The 19950-nt window shown below is 43.0% G+C and overlaps 1 protein-coding gene across 1 annotated transcript in view; it reads right to left on the bottom strand.

Moving 5' to 3' along the window:
- LOC309859336 (contactin-associated protein-like 3) overlaps window positions 1-19950 on the bottom strand; it is a gene marked incomplete at its 5' end in the record, with an annotated part of 227730 nt that overhangs the window by 129423 nt on the left and 78357 nt on the right. Inside the window, one exon of the mRNA XM_082719986.1 lies at window positions 8886-8996. Within this exon, the coding sequence (XP_082576112.1) occupies window positions 8886-8996 (111 nt within the window). The remainder of the gene's footprint in view (window positions 1-8885; window positions 8997-19950) is intronic.

Here is a 19950-nt window from a genome sequence, read left to right as displayed (position 1 = left end):
TGCATGGCCACAGCTGTTACCTCCATTCTCTCTCCAAGGTCGACCTGCAGCCACTGGTATTTATCTGACACAAGTGGAGACCAGCCACCAGCCCCTTGAGGGGAAACAGAAGCAGGAGAAAGTAGTAAAGGGAAAGAAATCATTAAGACCTACATTATCCTGTGAAGAAAGAGATCATAAATAAAACTTATGAAAATAATCAAAGTTCCAAATTCTAGAACGTATAACCCCCCCATGATCACAACAGACACACACGCACTTCAAACCATGGGTTAAGTAAAGAGACGAATCCTACATTCCTCATGAATTGCTCTGATTTCTTGGTCATAACCCTGACTCTCAGGTGTCCAGCAGTCCCAGGCAACAGGTGGCTGACCAAACACCAGGTCACCGCATCCCTGCTTGAGACTAGTGTCTGCACCGGCCTCTATGTATGACATACCTTTGGCTGGACCTGAAGGAAAACAAGCAGACTGTGGTAGAACTAGAAAAGCTTAATTCTGGAATCCCAGCATGAGGAAGTACCGTACCGAATGACGGGATAGGAAGGGTGGTGATGGCAAAGCCGACATTCAATACACTTACAGGTTCATGTGAGAAACAGGCATTTTGAAGAACCATCTGAAATGCAGAGCGACAGGGGTGGACGTGAAGGTTTTCCTGCACAGGGAGGGAGAGCCTGAGGGGCAGCAAGGAGCTTGAGGGAGAACACAGAGCGAGCGAATAACAAGGATGTTCTAGGTTTCTGAGACAACAGGTGCAGAGCAGAAATCACAAGGCTTTGTCATGTCCAGTGAGAAACAGATGAGACACAGACTCAGAGTAGGCTCCCAGAGGCTATGTTGGGACATATTTTGTTCTTCCAGGTCCCAGAAACATGGGTTTTGAAAGTGGAATTAGATGTCACATTGAAATTTCTGGTTTTAAATTAATAATTAAAAAATGGGAAAATAAGCTTGAAACACCTTCTGGAACTGATATTTTGCCAATTATCTGTGTCCAGAAAACACAAATCATAGAAGTCACCTGTAATATGATAAGAGGGGTTTTGGAAAACAATTTTCCCCACTGTCTGACACCTTGCTTGAGGTTCTCATAATGAGGCCTAAAGCATTAGACCACATTGAACGTCTTCCCATGAAGGGCTCTTACAGACCCCCACACTGGGTTTGCTAAGGCCTGTAGGGCTGGGTGTATGTCAGAAAGTGTGTGACATGGTCCCAGGATGACTGGGAGGGAAATGAAAGTGGGGCGCTTGCATCAGGATTGGGGGTGTCCCCAGGGGGTGGGCATGGACATCTCTTCACCACGTCCTCCCTTCACCACACATGTTCAAGCACAGCCTTCAGGAGAACCCAGGTTCTTTCTCATTTCTTTCTACCCAGATTTCCCAGACTGAATCTTCACTCAAGTATTCCAAATTTTCCTCTCAATGTACCGCAAGCACAATGCCTTTTTCTTTGACCCAGAATCCAAAATGTGCTGCATTTTGGGTTGTTCTATATTGCATTTTAACTTTTTCTTCTGAAATAACTTCCAATTGCCCAAAGAAATACAAATGTAGTAAAGGGGATTCTTGTCTCCTTTTTACCTGGTACCCACCCCTACATCCTACATGGTTAACATCCTACATCATCATGGGGCTTTTATTAGGATGAAGGTATTTACACGGGTACAGTATTAATGCAATGAAAAATGGTACTTGGATTCCCCAGTGTCCCCACTGACCCCATTCCTCTGCACCACGAGGCTGTTTACACATCGAGTCTCCTCTGTGTCCTCAGCCCATACCAGTTCTGCCACCTTTCCTTTCCTCTCGTGACAAGATGCTTTGTCCGAGGGCCCCACTCGCAGCTGATGACTGAAAGTCCTTCTGTATTCTAGCTGAGAGCCACTCACAGTCCAACAGACATTTCCTGGCAGCCAGGCATGATTTTTATAATTGTCCCCAAAATAACCTTAAAAATTAGGTGTTGGCATTCAGCAGATCATTTTAACATGGAGATTTCACATTCGAAATTTCCTGCAGATCACATTAAATCTCTGAGGGACTACTGATGTTCTGTATCTGGGTTCATCCTAGTTCATAGCAGAGTTCTGAAGAAGGTACTGATGATACCCTTGCTGGTATTTGCCATCTTTCCCCATGAATTTTAACCTCTCTCGAGGCCAGGAAGTATCACCAGCATGGCGTCACCCGTGCGGGGAAGCAAATCAGTAAACAGATCATGATGCCATCGGCATGTTGCCCTGGGACCAGCCTCTCCCACAGGTGCAGCTGCCTACCTGCCAACCAGCCTCCCCCACCCACAGGTAACTGACCCTGAACATCTCATCCTGACCTGCGGTGAGGACATGCTTCTGGCATGCACGTCAAGCCATCTGATGAACTTGGGGGGGTGACAGGCATGGAACGGCAGAATCTGCTATGCGGGGGGCGGTTTGCTCCAGCAGGATAACAAGGTCCCCATTGCCTCAGATCGCTGCTGAGGGCCAATGTGCAGGGGGAGTGTGCATCTCCTGCCCCCAACACCTGCCTCTCTCCTACCTCTGCCCCTTCCTGAAAACCTATTTTCAAGGAAAACCTATCTGGGGGCCCCACCTGCATAGAGCAAACTGCAGAGCCTGGAAGGTCACCCCACACAGAACATCCTTCTCCCTCCTGGGGACAGTGTGCTAGCTGTGTGTTGCAGCAGTGAGGGAGGCATGGCAGGAGGACATGTGCAGCACCCAGGGTCGTCCCTCCCATGGGCTGCCGGGTGCTGGATGACAGTCGCTGTTACAACCACTGTCCCCACCGCAGCTTCCAGGTGCATGAGGGGCCACAGCCCTGGCGCTGAGATTTCCAGTGTCCTTATCACTGAAGGTCTGTTGCCTGCACTTCTGAGACAAAGGTAAGATGGCAAAGAAAGTCAAACTTGTCATGCATGTGTGATGGGCCAAGGACCTCGCCCAGAACCCCATGTGGGACCCCACAAGCCCCACACCTAGCAAGAGGGACCAGCGTGACAGTCCCTGCCCTGCCAATGAGGAAGACAGAGCACTTGAGGTTCCTGTGAGGGTGTTGGATGAAAGCTTGGCCCCCTTCCACTCTCGACCCCTTGTACAGACATCCCCTTGCAGTTCCTCACTTATTCAAGATTGTCTGCTGACCACAAGTCAGACTGTATTTAAATTGATCTGTTGGAACGTTTTTGTCTCTAGTTAATCCTGTGTGACTGCTTGCCCCCGCTTTAGTGGCCCTGACAGCGGCAGGGACACTTCCTTGGGGAGAGGAAACGTTGGCTAGGAAACTCTCAGCGGGGCCTGAATTGCTCTGTCTACTAATGGTGATGACAGTGACCACAGCCCCTGGTGCTCACGGAACACGTGCTCATGTGAACTGTTGGCTTTATGCAGAGAACATGACCCTGGGGGCGAAGAACCAAACTTCATGCTTTCTTCAAGCTTCAGCAAGCATGAGAGCAGTCTTTTTACCTGGTACCCACCCCTACATCCTACATGGTTAACATCCTACATCATCATAGGGCTTTTATTAGGATGAAGGTATTTACACGGGTAAATGAAAAACGGTACTTGAAGAGACTCTTCACTCCAGGAAATCAGGGTGGCTGGAAGGGGAGGTGGGCAGGGGATGGGGTAAAGGGGGTGATGGGAACAAAGGGGGTCACGCGATGTGATGAGCCGTGGGTGTCATTCGCAATGACGAATCACTGAACTTTAGCCTGAAACTAACACTGTACTATGTGTTAACTAACTTGAATTTGGAGGGAGAAAAGGTACCCACAGAGCAGAAGTCAAGTTAGTTGGAAGTGAACAGACCTACCCATCTTCAGAGTGTCTATGCCGAGCACGTAAATGGCTCTGCTACAATTGTTGCCAAGGGGAGTGCCCCCACCCCGCAATCAATACTCCATTGTCTGGGAGGGGATCACATCCAGCAATGGTGTTCTTTCCTCATTCACTCTGAGTTCTAAGCAGGGCCGAGCAGGAGTGGGAAGGGCAGGAGAGAAGCAGGAGCCCATCACTGCCTGCCCCAGGAAGATGACAGGCATCCCCAGGAAGGTCATAGGTGTTCCCAGGAAGGCAACAGGTGTTCCCAGTTAGGTGATGGGCATCCTCAGGAAAGAGGGGCCAGCAGGCAGACAGGCTCTGGCGATGGTATTGAGGTCCTCCTGACCTCCCCACTCAGGGGTCCTAGGGCTGAACGCTCTGAAGCCTGGGTCAGATGCTGCTGTTAATGAGGGCATTAAGGCATTTGCTGCAACTCTGGTTCCTCAAGAGGTAGCACCAGCTGTGTTCAGGTAGCCTTCCGGGGATCAGGATGGAGTAGGCCCAGAATCCCTGCCTCGAGGCCCTCAGCTCCCCTGCCTGTGTGCTTCCTGCACTGCACTAGGAGCCTCAGCCAGGAGAAGATGACATTTCCCATGAAGGGCACCCGGAGGGAAACGCTTACCACAGCTGTCTCATTGCGAGCCAGGTTCCTACGTGCAATGCCTGAAATGGCTTGGTAAACCCTTCGGAAGTCAAATGAAAATACGGGCTCGATGCACACCTGTCACCCTGAGTTTGCTTTAAGTGCCAGTGATCTTGAGGAAGAGAAAGTGCCCTACAGGCATTCACGTGTGACCTCCCCAGGGACAGATTTCCATGCCCTTAGGCACCAAGTGTTCTGACTGCAGCTCTGTTTGCATAAAACAGACAAAAATGGGTCAGTCCTGTGTGTTTTGTTTTGCTGTCCTCACACAGACTCCTGAACATGTAGTGGAGACCCACTGAGATCTGACCGGAGGCTCTCAGCTCCAACTCATTGGAAGTTCTGCCCTGGCAAAACATGAGACGGTTCTGCCGATTTCCCACTGTGGAAACAGAACAAGAATTGCCCAACAAGCCTATCACGATCCAAACAGGTCATAAATCTTTCATTTATGACCAAATAAAATGTGTGACAGAGCTCATTCATGTCCTGTGAAATCTCTGTGTTTACAAGGAGTGCGGCTCTGGGACGTGCCCTAATTCTAGAAGGGCATCCTCTCAGTGGCCCCCTGACTCACACAGAACAGACAGGATATCAGATCACCTCCAATGCCCTCGGAACAGGAGCACCTCCCTCTGCTGTGGGCAGACCCGTGGGAAGCCTAGGGCCTCAGAAGGGCAGGAGACCAGGCCAGCCCACTGCTCCCGACAGGAGCTCAGCTGCACGCTCTCAAGGCAATGTCTCCTTTTTAAAAAATCCAGAATGGTGGAGGATCATGTCAGGAAATGCAGGGGGCGCTACTCGGAAGACAAAACCATGACAACTTAATTAGCCACCCATTTGTGACTGCTCAGTCAGCCAAATGCCTCTGGGGAAAAAGAAAGAAAATTCCATTGATGCTAAAATTTTCATTCTCTTGAAGGACACTGTATGGCTTAATTCCTAACTGTTCGTAATCATGCCATGAGAGACTCTGATGAAAAGAGTCGTGGACCGATTACCTGCTATAGGAAACAGAGTATGGTAATGAATGCAAAAATGGGGAGGCCTGAGTGTCACGTGATGTGATGAGCAGCACAGTGGGGGGGGGTGCATTCAAAGGATGGCACGTGAACATGTCAGAGCAAAGCCCACTCCCCCGATTTCCTCAGAGGAACACAGCAACAGGACAACAGTTGGGCTGCAAGGATAGCATGAAAGAGAACAGGGGGCCCTGGGATCACCATCCCCCCATCAGCGCCTAGTCCAGGCAGGTCTCCCTTCGCATTCAAGGCAGCAGAACAGCTGACCACGGGGGGCCTGGAGAGGTTCCAGCAGCCCTTGTCCCTGGCTATGGTCCTCCTGAGTCACAGGTTAAAGGAGAAGTTCAGGACTCCTGTGTCAATTTCAATATGGTGCCTGTGACCCATCAGGTATCCCAGGTGCCTCGGGACAGATTGCTAACTGGACCTCACCACGTTGGCAGACAGGAAGGCTACCTTAGCTGGCAAATCCTTAGCCAGGGGCCCTGGAACGAAAAAAAAAAAGGAAATTCCTAGGAGGGGCAATGAGGATGAACATGGCTGGATGGAAAATCAATGTAAAGATAAAGTGTTTATGCCTTTTCTTAGGGAAGTGATCTGAATCACAGCCTTTCTTCTTAAACAAATTCTCAGGTGTTACTCTCCACTCAAGTCGTGATCTGGAGGGCGTGAGATCAAGCCCCATGTCGGGCTTCATGCTCATTGTAGAGTCTGCTAGTCCTTCTCCCTCTGCTCCTTGCCTCATTCACATTCTCTGTCTCTCTAAAATAAGTAAACCAAATCTTTAAAAATAATAAAAATAAAGAAAATTTATGTACTGACTGTTGTCTTACTACCTTATACATCAGGTAGATGCAACGATCAGCTACATACAAAATCCCTGGTAGGAGCCATAAGGGTTCAGATAGTTCTACTTTTCCATAAGAATATTGAAAGCTCAAAGACTGCTGGGCAAAATAGGGAGGTAAGACAGACCACCTTCTTTTCAACCTCCAGGTACCATAATATAGACCAAGGACATTTTAATCATATAATCAAGTTGTCTAACATGTCTTCCATCACCAGATCTTGCACCAAATTTTCAAAAAGCTACAACTACTATATAGGAAGAATCATTGTCATCATTATTATAATCCTCCATATTTTATACAATCCACAATTTACATCATAATATCCTAAACTGACGTAAATTAATCTGTTCTCCAACATATACAAAGTCAAAAGAAATTCCAGGAAAGAATCTGAGATGTTGACTTTATTTATTTATTTTTTTAGATTTTATTTATTTATTTATTTGAGAGAAAAAGAGAGACAGAGAGAACACAAGAGGAGTGAGGGGCAGAGGGAGAAGCAGGCTCTTCTATGAGCAGGGAGCCTGGTGCAGGGCTCAATCCAGGAACCCCAGGATCATGCGCCCAACCAAAGGCAGAGGCCCAACTAACTGAGCCACCTAGATGCCTCTGGGATGCCGGCTTTCAACAGAAAATAGGCATAGATAATCCTTCAGAAGGAACATTGACAAACCATGCTGTCTGAACCCTGCCTTAGGGATGGGTATGAAATCAGATAGTAAAATGAAGTAATATTTAATGAATGATGTATTGTGTACAATCAGAGTAGCAACAGCCACAAGAAAGAACCTCTCAGTTGATTGCCATGCTCTTAAAAATTTAAGTTAAATCTGCAAAGAGTGATCTGACTATAGTAAATACATTTGATATTTATAATTTTACAATGGTTGCTTATGATAGTCTAAGTTATTAATTTTTTAATTAAGTATAATGGAAATAAATTCATCTTAAACACTGAGATTTTCCCTTCTGATGCTTATAAACTTCCCAGTGCCACCACACTGACAGGACCAGAGGCCTGAATCATAAAGATATTCTGTATATGCAAATCAGAAATACAATACACAGGCCCCTTGGGATACTTTAAACTAATTAAGGATGGTGCTTATTTGGTTTTTACAGTCTTTGGGAAACCATTGGAAAGTTTAGATGTTAAGCTGATATTAGAGGAACCACCAGACCAAAAATAGTAAATTTGATCATTTAATTATTAATTGAATGAGAGTGAGAGGCTATTTTCACCAGAGGACTGAAAGTCATCATGACTGATGCTTCATAACTATCTAGAGGAGGAAATATCTGGCCAGAAATTGTTCTTCATAGTAAAAGGTCATGAAGGTGGTCCTCAGCAGTGTGATCTCTCCATCCCCCAAACTCACCAAAATCCTCCACCGTCTCCTTAAGGGGTCCTATCAGTCTATTTGACTCTTGTGGGGTTCCTGCACATGACTTTTGAGGACACAATAAAATTCAAGCTATACTTAAACTGTGATCTTAGAAATACTGAATAAAGGGAGGCAAATGCTCCATTCCATAATAATAATCTTCAGAATTTACATTTACATGGGACACAGTCAATTTGGGGTGGGGGGCACAGTCAATTTAAAATTTTACTTTCTGGATGGATCATTTACCAAAAAAGTTAATCTATCCCTTTCCAAGGTAGTAAAACATTGGCATTTTCAGTGCTTATATTACTCAGTCTGCTGAACTATTATTTGTGCAAAAGTGAAAGCAACCTCATCCATGATAGTCAAGGAGCAAGAATGAATGAATGAACACCCCTCCCCACAAGAAAGGAGGCCTTCAGCTCTCTTCCCACTGGTACGATCAGAATCTATTTTCAACAGAAGGCTTTGCCCCGGCTCCTTCCAGGCCAGGTCCTGGGATGGGGCTCTTTCCCCATCACTACCCCACGGCAGCTTCCCATCTCACTGGTGCCAGCCAGTGGCTTGCTGGGTGTCCCCAGTGCCTGTGACATTGGCTCATTCATTTGTTGTTTTTTTTTTTGTTTAAGACTTTGATTATTTATTTGAGAGAAAGAGTGAGAGAGATAGAAGAAAAAGCAGGAGCTGGGAGGAGAGGGAGAAGCAGGCTCCCCACTGAGCAGGGAGCCAGATATGGGGCTTGATTCCAGGACCCCGAGATCACTGAGCCACCCAGGAGCCCCGTGTTTGTCGTTTTAGTTACCCACAATAAGCACATTTGCTAGTCATCCATCCGTGGGGTGCTCTGAAACTAAAAAGGGATGACAATAATCCGGAGCCTCCAGTAATTCCCTTCTGATTCAGATCTCATTTATGACCAGTTGCCAACCATCAGCAAGGAAGGGAAACATCAGAACCAACAGAAACGAAGAATGCTACAGATGTAGGAAGCTAGAAATGATACAATGCTGAACCTGCTTCTTCACTTCCATCCAACTGCGATATAATTACTCTTCAAGCCACAAGAATGAATATTAAATAAGAATGGTCATTACTCTCTCTGAGAAAGACTCATCATGGGCTAACAGCAAGACAGCATCAGACTCACCATCTCTGTGATTAAGACTTGCGAACCCCGGGCCGTGGCTCCTGGACAGCTGCGACGAGCAGCTGAAGGACTCTCGTGGCAATGTGGACGCCAGCAGGGCATCACAGCGATCTGTGTGGAAAATCCCAGATTCAGATTAAGCCCCTGTTCCAGGCATTCCTGACTTCTTCCCTCCCTCCCTTCCTGCTTCCTTCTTCCTCTCCCTCCTCTCTTCCCTCCTTTCCTTGCTTTTAGTTAAGAGGCCAAGAAAATGTTAAAACCTATGGCAAACATCAGTTTTGATCAGAGGTGTGTTAGTCGGTAGTAAAGAAAATAAAACCCCTGATTGGTAGCATTCACCATCTTCTGTGGTGTACATACTCCCATCATGGGCAATTCCCAGCTGTCAGTGTGATATCACCAACCATCAAAAGGGTAAGAGGGTCACACATGTCACTTCATTATACTGTGTTTCCACCGTACAGATTAAGAGATTAAAATAACCTCAAGAGCATAGACAAGAGTGAGATGCCATGAAAGAGAGTAGTACGTGGTGAGTTTGGAGAATTTACCTTTGTTTTTAACATGATTTACTTAACTATAACTTTATACAACTTAATCTTTAATAATGACTGTGTTTTAACAACTGGCTTACAAAATTCATGTAAAGTGAACGAATGGCTCTTGCTGGCTGCTAAAAGTTGGTTCCAGCCCACTGCCCCTCAGTGGAGAACTGTTAGAAGAATTTCCTTTAAAATCAGGAAGAATACTTTCATAGGCATCACAGCTTCTGCTGAAAGCCACTCTCAAAGTCCTATCAGTACATAAGAGAACATTTAAGAATTAAAAGAAGAGAATTGGGAAAGAAACAGAAAAAAAAAAAACTGCCATCACTTCCAGATGATACGACTGCAGAGGCAGAAAGTCCAAAAGTCAGTAAGTGACTGGTTTAATAGCTCAACATCCCAAAACCAATTTCATCTTAAACTCTAGCTGGGGTCTGACGATAATGAGAATAGCAAATAATAACAAAATACACAAAGTATCTAAGAATGAATCTTACAAAGCTGTGCAGAACATTTATGGGGATTATTATAAAAAATGTACTGAATGACATTAAAGAAAAACTGAGTAAAATACAGACTCCCGTGATCACAGACAGGAAGACGGCATTTTTATATGCTCAGTCATCCCCAGTTTGAGCTAAAGACTCATTAGAAGTCCAATCTAAGGCCCAAGAGGGTTTTTCATAGAAACTGAATTGGGGAACCATGACTCAGCAGTTCATAACATGGGGTACAGATCTGATTTAAGGAGCCTGTGAAGACAGATTAAAACTACATCTTTATTTTCATTAAACTTCCAGCTAAAATTCAGCATTTTCTTTAATCATGAACATAGATAAACCACAGCATCCTCAGTAGTGCCCATGCTTTTTTGTTTGTTACCATCATAAGTTATAGACCTTCTTATAGCAATCATTGTCACAATATCTAGAAGTATCATTTATGTTCCTCCTTACTTCCAAATAATCGTTTTTGACTCAGCACTAGATTTTGTTATTTAATGAGTTAATAACAAAGGAGACATTACATTACAATTTCTGATTTATTGATATCAGCCCTTCACTGTAACTGGCATATATATAAAAATATAATGCATTTATAACCTTTGCTATGAGAAGGGGACACAGACTTCAGCAAAGCCCCAAAGTGGTCTGTGGCACAGGAAGGCCTAGGAAGCCCCCATGATGGGTGTGTGCACAGGCAGCATGAAGTGGTGGCCTATGACTGGGGTATGGTTAGTACTTGAGAAAATTCCAGAAGAGGGGTGTTATCTACAGGTCATAGTCAATGGAGCTAACTCTAGTATTAGCCTAGAAGTCTCTCAGGGTCTAGCACGTTGAGCAGAACAGACCTGCATTAGTCTCCCTGTAGGCAGGGGGTCCCAGGGACCTCACCACCACCTTGAAATCACACAGCAGATTCACGGCAAGAGAGGGCTATTCCCATTAATTGTGTTTCTAGGGGAACCTGCTCTCTTCCCAGCCCTGGCCCCCCACAGTCTCCTTTAGGGTTCTGTCTTGATGCTAGTCCCCTCTGCTCACACTGTTGTCATCTCACCACTGAAGCTAGCATAGATTTTGCAACTGGACTTGGGTGGGACTGGCATTCACCAGCCTTGCCAACTCTTGGGTGTAACTCACTCTTCTCTAAGCCTTGGTTCTCTCCTCAGTTCAATGGGGAATCACACGACTGGACAGTGATGATATCACACAATTATGTAATGGGGAGTCAACCCCCACAACTGTACAGTGGGCCATTACACAATAATACAATGGAACTCACACAGCAACATGGCAGGGAGTACAATGGGGACTCACACACTGAGAGGACTGCTGAGGGTTGAAAGTATTTGTTTTTATTATTCTCACTCTGCTAAGACAAGTCAACACTTATTAAGTTCCTTCAAAAGATGATATAAGGACATGTTCCCCATAGAGAGATGTAAAAGGCAGTGTTCCACGTTCCAAACCATATTGTCATTTTTTTATTCTTTCTTCAAAGAAGGCATATGAAGCTTAGTCTTTTAAAATTAAAAAAAAAAAAAGAAGAAGAAGTAATAGCATTTGTGCTATAATCTTTCTTTGGAAGAACAATTTATAAAATTTATTTTTAAATGACAATTTTTTTTATAACCCTAACTTAGAGGCTTCAAAACCAGTGTTCCAATTTACTCCAACATAGTAGAAGTCAAGGACTTGTGTGGTCAAAAGCAAGGTGGTCACATCCTTATAAGGTACCAGAGAGGAGAGGTTCAGGATTTGGACAGTGTTTCCCAGGCATTCAGCATGTTTCTAACTGAATTTAATCCATGTAAGGTGAAGCCTCCAGAACCATCCCAAACCTCCATTAACTACTGTTTTCAACCTGAAATGTTTAGATTTCCTACCATGATTCCTGAAGCAAAAATTGTCAAGACCCAATTTAATTTTCTTTTTTCTTCGCATCATTACAAAACATGTGAATCCCACTAAATGAGTATCATTCTCATGAATAATCTGATATTATTCCTATCATAAAAAAAAGATGATTCCTGAAATCTTTCAAAGGTACAAGAATTATGGGGCACCTGGTGGCTCAGTGGGTGAAAGCCTCTGCCTTTGGCTCAGGTCATGATCCCAGGGTCCTGGGATTGAGCCCCACATCAGGCTCCCTGCTCAGTGGTGAGCCTGCCTCTCTGCCTGATTATGATCTCTGTCTCAAACAGATAAATAAAATAAAAAAAAAAAAGAATTATTCACAAAGTGTGGATTTTGACAAGTGAGATGGCAAAACAATTTTAAACAACTACTATTTATCACTTAGAGGGGAAAGCAAGTTGAGTACAAATAATAAGCTTATGAGAATTAACATATGAAAATAGAGAGTATTGCAGTTAAGTAAGATAAAGCAATTTTATTTCCCTTCATAATAACCACCTGTATTAATGCGAGTGAGTCCATGGAATAATCTTAATTTTGAAATGCACTCATCCTTCAGTGGCTCAAATGTTCTCCAAGTGAGGTTCTCAGAGAGGCTTAAGAATACTAAAGGAAAAGTGATGGTCCATTGTCATGGGTTTTAGAGAAAAAACAAAGACGCCACAATTGTTCACGATTTATGTATGACTCAGATCAGAGTGCCAGAGACGCCCTTATGTGCATTCTGATATAATAAATCCATATTTATGAAATACTCAAACCTTGTCTCACTAGGTGCACCTATTACAATGCCATTTTAATCAAAAGCCTATTGTATGTCTTACCAGCAGAACAGCCTTAGACTGAGATTATAAAACAATATTCCAGCTTCTGTTTTTTAAAATTAGATAATTTTTTCCAGGTAAAATCTTAGAAATTTGGAACTTCCCACAACTGGAGAAAATAGAGCTGACTTAGTCCTCCCACTCTAGCTGAGCTCTTAATCTCCTTCTAAAACTACTTAAATCTACCCTTACCCACAGACAGAAAAGAAGCCCAGACAGACTCTGTCGGTTAGCCACAGCCTGTCTGTAATACATTTGTTCTGGTTTCTTCGACACTTCAAATTCAGTTTGTACTCAATTATGTTTAAGTGGTATCTTTTCAAGATGCCTTATCTTCTGGATGAGATTAAACATTCCTCAACACAGAAAATTCATGTTTGTTTGTTTGTTGCTTGTTTTTCATCCTTTAGCATATCACAATGGACTCCAGTCCCTGGAGTGGAACAGAGAGTATGACCTAAATTCCCCTCCACCTCTGGCTCTACTTGCTCCTCCCAGGTGGGCAGCTGGAATCAAGGCCCAGGCCCATACAGGGGTGCCCCTGGGCCACTGGACCAGCAAGGACATCTGGACTCAGAAAAGCCTGAAGATATCTGGGAATCTCTCTCCATCAGGAGGAATGAGGTCCATATCTAGGCTGCTGCTCCAATATTCCCCAATCCCTGGTGGCCCATCAAGGCCACTGAGAACTTTATGAACGTCTGGGGCACCCATGCCTCCCCTCCTAAGGTGTGTGCTTACAGAGTCCCACTCCATACAGGCTCCAATCCATGCTGTCAGCACTTTGGACAGTGGTACTGATCTTGGCCAGGATTCAGGGGCACTGGCCAGTCTCCAACCCTCAGGTACACACACCCGGGCATGTGTGTGCGATGGTAATGTCCCCCTAGAAGTGACGGGACATTCTGTAAGCATCGCATACAAGATGCTCTAAGGACCCATGCCTAATTCTCCAAGCCCATCTCAGCCACCCCCACCCTCACTTACCCTGAAAATGTGTGCTGCTGTGTCCTCAGACCAGCCATTACCCATTGTGAGACTACACTTGGCACCAACTGGGCATCCCATGAGTTTGAACAACTGCAAGTTTGAGCTGCTTAGTTTCATGATCCTCACAGCCCAAACTGTTAGGAGCCCAGCTAAAGGAAAGCAGAGGTGATTTCAGATTTCTTGTCTGTTCCAATAAGTTGTGCATGCCAGTAATAGTATACAGTCATATCTCTGTGAGAACCAAGTCAGAAAGGGCAAATTACACCAAGTTCCTGGCTAATTTATTTATCTCACTCATGCAGAGAGTGCTTGCCTACCCATTAGCATAGTCCGAAGTTAAGCACTCTTGTTTTTACTTCTAGGCTGGCTTTCCTATCGTAACCTATGTTGTGAATTATTTCAAGGGGTGGGTTTATGTTCACTGCATTAAATGAGAGCTATTTAATGATTATCTCTAGATCCAGATGCTGTCTATAAAATTATTCCTCAGCATAGAAGGATTTACTTTTTTTGGTAAGTCAAACAGTAACACTACAAAAACAATTTACCATTAATTTTAGTGGGATGATATAGCAAATTAATACTCATTAATTGCAACTATTATTAAGTATGAATTTGAAATAATTATTGTTCTTATAATTAAATAATACCTCATGTTCCCTCCAGCTGAGTGAACTCATACTGGTAGTGTTTCCTTTTTTAGATCAAAGCATTTGTAAAATGTCTTACATATTTTTTAGAAAATTCTAAATTACAAAATAATATATTCCAAATGCTGAATCCAAATGGTAGAGAAGATGTAACTGGGCAAATATTTGTTAATAAAAAGAACTTCCTGACTAATGGTCTGGCTTTGATCTTCCAGAAAATCTGCAACTCAAAAGCACAAAATGACTTTTGAAAAAGTCTTCTTGTTAGAGTACCAATCAATAAAATTGAAAACAGGAAATCAATGGACAAAATCAATCAAATCAAAATCATTTACTGACCTTTGAAAAGGTCAGTAAAAGATTCTTGCCAGGCTAGCTTAAAGAGAGAGAGAGAGAGATGACAAATTACTAATAATAGAAATCAAAGAAAGAACATCACTCTAGATCCCACAGACATTGAATGGGTAATAAAGAAATGGAAAATTCTACACCTACAAACTTGATAATCTAATTATCAAATATTGACTAATCCTTAAAAGAAACAATCTGCCAAATTCACACAAGAAGGAAGACAATCTGTATAGGCCTATATCTATTAAAGGATCTGAATCTATAATTAATAACTTTCCAAAACAAAAAGTGTCATGTCCAGATGGCTTCAGTGACAAATTCTACCAAATATTTAAGGAACAAATATTACCAATTCCCTACAAATATTTTCAGAAGCCAGAAGCAGAGGGAATACTTTTCAATTTGTTTTATGACAACAGAATTACTCTAATACTAAAAGCAGTCATAGATATTACAAAAAACCCATAGACTAACACCTCTTATGCACACAGAAGCAAAGTCCTCAACAAAGTATTAGCAAATTGAATCCAACAATGTACAAAGAGAGCAGGTGTAATTCATCCCAGGTATGCAAGGCCACTTCAACATTCAAAAAACAATTAATATAATCACCCACATCAACAAGCTAAAGAAGAAAACCACACAGTCATATAAAGGGATGCAGAAGAAAGTATTTGACAAAATGCAATACCTGTTTGTCGTAAACACTCTTAAACAAGGAACAGAGGGGAGCTTTCTCATCTTTAAAAAGAGTATCTTCCAAAAACCTAAAATTTAATCACACCTAAAGGTAAGAAACTTGAAGCTTTCCGACTGAGATCGGGAGCAAGACAAGGTTGTTCTCTCTCTCCCCCCTTCCTTTTCAATATCCGACTAGATGTCTTAATTAATGCAGTTAGGCAGGAAGAGGAAATAAAAGGGATACAGATTGGGAAGGAAGAAATCTTTGTTCACAAATGACATGATCATCTATGTAGAAAATCCAAAAGAACTGACCAAAAACCTGGAACTAGCAAGCGATTATAGCAGCACATGAGGTATAAGATTAATATACAAAAGTCAACCTTTTCTTATATACCAGCAATGAACAGGTTGAATTTGAAATTAAAAACACAACACCATGGGGTGCCTGGATGGCTCAGTGAGTTAAAGCCTCTGCCTTCAGCTCAGGTCATGATCTCAGGGTCCTGGGATGGAGACTCAAATCAGGCTCTCTGCTCAGCAGGGAGCCTGCTTCCTTCTTTCTCTCTACCTGCTGCTCTGCCTAGTTGTGATCTCTCTCTGCTTCAAATATTTAAATAATATCTTTTTAAAAGCCCAACACAATACTATTTACATGAGCATCCAAAAGTATGAAATACTTGGGCATACATCTAACAAAACATGGACACAATCTGTATGAGGAGAGCTACAAAACACTGATGCATAAAATCAAAGAACTGCATAAACGGAGAGATAGTCTACATTTAAGGACAGGAGCATTCAATACTGTCAAGAGGTCAGCTCTTCCTATTTTGTCTATAATTCAAGGAAAATCCATAAAAATCCCAGCAAGTTATTTTGTAGATATCAACAAACCATTCTAAAGTTTACATGGAGAGAAAAACTACCCAGAACAGTCAACAGAATATTAAATTGGAGGACTGACACCAGCTAGCTCAAGACCTACTACAGAGCTATGGCAGTGAAGACAATGCGATATTGGCAAAAGAAATGACAAATGGGTCAATGGAACAGAATAAAGCCCAGAAGTGGGCCCACACAATAGAGCCGACCGATCTTTGACAAAGGAGCAAAGTCATCCAATGGAGTAAAGACGGGCTGTTCGGCAAATGGCATGGGGACAACTGGGCATCTACGTGCGACATCAAGTGTCTAGACACAGACTCTCACCTTTCACAAAAATTGACTCAGATAGATCACAGTTCTAACTGTAAAGTACAAAACAATTAAATTCCCAAAAGATGGCACAGGAGAAAATCCAGATGACCTGTGTTTGCAAATGACTTTCTAGATGCAACACCAAAGGCATGATCTATGATAGAAAGGATTGACATGCTGGTGTTGATGAAAGAATTTTCTGCTCTGCGAAAGGCGCTGTCAAGAAAATGAAAAGACAAGTCACAGACTGGGAGAAAATATTTGCAAAACATACATCTGCAAAGAACCGCTCTCCAAAATATAAAAAGAATTCTTAAACTCAATAATTAAAAAGAAAAAAAAAAAAAACTCCGTTTAAACATCGGTCTAAAGACTTCCTGGCACTTCAACAGAGAAGATGTGCAGATGGCAAATAAGCAGATGACAAGAGACCTGACATCACCTGTCATCTGGGAAATGGAAATTAAAACAATGGGATACCACCATAAGCCCATCAGCATGGACGACACCTGAAACTGGGCCAACAGAAAATGCTGGCATGGACAGAGGGCAGCAGGAACCCTCATCCATTGCTGGTGGGAGTGCAAAATGGTACAGTCTTCTTGGAAAACAATTTGGCAGGTTCTTAGAAAACTAAGTATACTCCCTCCATGCATTCCAACCACTGCACTCCTTGGTATTTACCCAAAGGAATTGAAAGTTTATGTCCACACAGTAACACACACATGCCATTTCTAGCAGGTTTACTCACTGATGGCCAAAGCCTGAAGTCAAAGAAAGTGTCCTTTAGTCAGCAAATAGCTAAAAAAAACAGTGGCACAACCAGACAAAGGGATCTTTTCAGCACTAAAGAGAAGTTAGCTATCAGGCCATGAAAAAACATGAAGGAACCTTAAGTGCATATTAGTAAGTGAAAGAAGCCAATTTGAAGAGGCTACACACTTGGAAAAAGTGAGATTATAGAGACAGTAAAAAGATCAGTAGCTGTCACAGTTTAAGAAGTAGACAGGAATGAATGGGAGGGTGGAGCGCCAGGACTCTTAGGGCAGTGAAGCTACTCTGTAGGGCACTGTCATGGTGGATACAGGTCTTTATACATTTGGCAAGTCCCATAGAGTGTACAACATTCAGAGTGACCTCTCACATAAATCATGAGCTCTGAGTGATAACAGGTTCATCAGTTTTAAGGAAGGAAGCACTGTGGGGTGACTGCTGGTAATAGGGGAGGCCATGCATGTGTGGGGAGAGAGGGAATAGGGGAAATCCCTTTACATTGCATAATTTCGCTGAGAACCTAAAATTGCTCCAAAAATAATGCTTCCTAAAAAGCAAAGGCTTTCTTTTTATCAACAACTGAGAATTTACTTGAGAATAAAGGCTGTCAGCTTATACCAGTTAGAATGGCCAAAATTAGCAAGACAGCAAACAACATGTGTTGGTGCAGCCTCCTTGGAGAACAGTGTGTAGATTCCTCAAGAAATTAAAAATAGAGCTTCCCTATGACCCTGCAATTGCACTACTGAGTATTTACCCCAAAGATACAGATGGAGTGAAAAGAAGGGCCATCTGTACCCCAATGTTTATAGCAGCAATGGCCACAGTCGCCAAACTGTGGAAAGAAACAAAATGCCCTTCAGCGGACGAATGGATAGGAAGATGTGGTCCATATACACTATGGAGTATTATGCCTCCATCAGAAAGGATGAATACCCAACTTTTGTAGCAACATGGGCGGGACTGGAAGAGATTATGCTGAGTGAAATAAGTCAAGCAGAGAGAGTCAATGATCATATGGTTTCACTTATTTGTGGAGCATAACAAGTAGCATGGAGGACATGGGGAGTTAGATAGGAGAAGGGAATTGGGGGAAATTGGAAGGGGAGGTGAACCATGAGAGACTATGGACTCTGAAAAACAATCTGAAAGGTCTGAATTGGCGGGGGGGCTGGGAGGTTGGGAGAACCAGGTGGTGGGTCTTAGAGAGGGCACAGAATGCATGGAGCACTGGGTGTGGTGCAAAAATAAAGAATACTGCTATGCTGAAAATAAATTAAAAAAAAAAAGAATATATTTATCATGATGAGCACTGAGTAATACATGGAAGGGCTGAATGATTATATTGTACCCCTAAAATTAGCATATTTATTATACTTGAATACTGTATATTAATTATACTTGAGTAAAAATTGAATAAAAATTAATTTAACTTTTAAAAACTCAAAGAAAAAAAAGAATAAAGGCTGTGATCCAAATAACTTCCCTGCAACAAGACATGAACAGTTCATCTTTACACTGATTTTATTCCAGCTCTATGTCAAGAAGACTGAAATTCTGCTCTAGTGCTTTGCTGAAAAATTCAAATCTGTTCCTTCCTGGTTTTAAAATCATGCAAAACTGTGTGACTTCCCAACCACAGAGGAACCTCAGCCCTGGGGGAGAACTGTTCTAGGCTTCCCATGGGTGGCCCTCCTTCCATGCACTAAAGAGCCAACAATTTGCACCACTTGAAAGGCAGAATTTTAATGATCTCAATCATTATCCACTAAGGTCTCCAAAGAACTTACATTCAGCAAAAGGCATGGACACCCAATGGTGACTGTGGTTCAGCATTACAACTGGCACCATTTTTAATGACTCATCCTGCTTCTCTTGGAGGATCCGCAGGTCTTGTAAAGAACCAATATTTATCTTTATTTCCTCAGCTTCTAGCACACTGCCCAGTACGGGGCAGGCATCTGATAAATGTGCTGAATTTGGCAGGGCCACAAGGTGGAGAGCGACTTTTTGAAGTCCATAACTAAATTAAATCTCATCTTGACAGGTGTTGAGCTCATGCTTCCCAAGCAACCAAGTTCGTCCTGCAGGCTTCACTTAGGGACACAGCAGCTCCATGGGCCACCTGCTGTCACCGGAGCAGCCGGGCACCCATGCTGTGTTCTCTGGGTAGCGTTTAAACCAGGGCTGGTGGATCAGCAGGTAAGAAACACGACTGCAAGAATCCGGAACCCTCTCCTGTGCACTTGAGAAAGTCAGCTGTCGACTCACGTTGGCATTGATGTGGCCCTAAACCTTGAGCTTAAAAAGAACTTAACTAGTTGTAGCTCACCAGCTGGAGAACTGCCTTGCTGACCTATAAATCTGAACTATCCGTTTCGAGGGAAAGAGTCTAATATCCCACGGACTCTACTCATGTTGTTAAAATGGCCACAGAACAATGGAGTGTGCCTATTTTTAATTGTTTTGTTCAGACATTGTTCACACACGTTACCAAAATACTGTGATTCTCATTAAACCATGTAGCTTCATTCTATAGCTGGTGCTTCCGTAAGCTGCTTCATGGGGCAACAGCTAATAAATATTTCTTGGGGGAATACATAATTTATTTTGAAACTTTTAGACAAATTTTT

Source organism: Mustela nivalis, assembly GCF_964662115.1.
Source record: "Mustela nivalis genome assembly, chromosome: 2".
Classification (NCBI taxonomy): Eukaryota; Metazoa; Chordata; class Mammalia; order Carnivora; family Mustelidae; genus Mustela; species Mustela nivalis.
This window is presented reverse-complemented; position numbering and strand designations above follow the sequence as displayed.